Source organism: Pteropus vampyrus, unplaced genomic scaffold (genome assembly GCF_000151845.1).
Source record: "Pteropus vampyrus isolate Shadow unplaced genomic scaffold, Pvam_2.0 Scaffold274, whole genome shotgun sequence".
Taxonomy (NCBI): domain Eukaryota; kingdom Metazoa; phylum Chordata; class Mammalia; order Chiroptera; family Pteropodidae; genus Pteropus; species Pteropus vampyrus.
The window spans coordinates 358,529-359,677 of record NW_011889055.1 but is presented as its reverse complement, the minus strand read 5'-3'; the positions used below and the strand labels follow the sequence as shown (position 1 = coordinate 359,677).

General features: G+C 62.3%; 1 protein-coding gene across 1 annotated transcript in view; it reads right to left on the bottom strand.

Moving 5' to 3' along the window:
- Positions 1 to 247: 247 nt before the first annotated feature.
- LCMT1 (leucine carboxyl methyltransferase 1) overlaps positions 248 to 1,149 on the bottom strand; it is a gene marked incomplete at its 5' end in the record, with an annotated part of 18,026 nt that continues 17,124 nt past the window's right edge. The window contains 2 exons of the mRNA XM_023520632.1: positions 248 to 390; positions 947 to 1,134. Of these exons, the coding sequence (XP_023376400.1) occupies positions 248 to 390; positions 947 to 1,134 (331 nt within the window). The remainder of the gene's footprint in view (positions 391 to 946; positions 1,135 to 1,149) is intronic.

Below are 1,149 nucleotides of genomic sequence, written 5' to 3'. Positions count from 1 at the left end.
GATTCCTCTCTATTAAAAACAGAGCGAGCGCCAGAAAGCGTTGGGGGGCGGGGCCTATAAGAAAGGGCCTGAGTGGCAGGCACTGGTTGCTGTTCGTTTCTTTGCCACACTTTTTAGAAGTTTCCAAGGTCTGCACTAAAAACTGTATTGTTTTTAAAACAATATAAAAACACAATAATGATTGGTTTTAAATCAGAAACAAACTGAAAAGGCTTTTGCGGGCCCAAGTGCACAGCTGAGTAAACGTCTACAGCTGTGGATGAGCCTTGGGCTGATGGACAGTCCCGTGCCAGCTCAGGGTTTTCACAGGGCGCGTCCTCGCCCGTTGTCGTCTGGTCAGTGTCAGCAACCCGTCTAAGGCGGTCCGCCACTCGGGCACCTGCGGGGAGCCTGCGGGGCAGCTAGGACATCGAGGCCAGAACCGAGATCTGAACTGGTCTTGGCCGGGTGGAGGGGCGCCCAGGCATCACCCATGGGAGCAGGGGCAGCATGGGGCAGGTGAAGGAGGGACTGGGTCGAGACCGAGGCCACAGGGAGGAGGGACTAGGCCCCGTGGCTGGCCCTGTGGTCCAACTCTGCTGGGCTGGGAAACTCGGCCCTGGTCACAAAAATAAGACTGGGCCGTGTGGCCCACGGCCGCGTGGGTCTGTGAAGCGAGGACCCGGCTGTTGACCTTCTGGGGGACCCGCGGATGAGCCGGCGAAGCCGACAGGCCCGGCCACTTTATTGCCACGCTAACTGCCAACGAGGGGGGCGCGGCGGACCCATAAAGGGCTGCTAGGTGACGGTCCTGCACACGGCTGGCCGGCGCCCCCGCTCCCGGGGCAAACGCTCGTGGCACGCGTTCACGGCCCATGTGCACGGCCACGGCCCGGGGCTCCTGGTCGTGTGCCGCGCTCTTGGCAGAGGGGCCCGGTTGGGGCAGAAAGGAAGGAACGGCCGGTACCGAGCTGGCTTCCGCCTTTGGTGGCCCAGCAGAGGCAGTAGTGCTGCATGAGCTGCTCCAGGAGCTCCAGTTCATCCAGGAACTCGAGGGACTCTATCCTGCGGGGACAGCGCGGACAGAAGCACAAAGGCACAGTCAGGGACGGAGGCCGCCCGCCGGTGCGGGGCAGGTGACGGGCGCACGGCGTTCACGGCAGCGAAGCC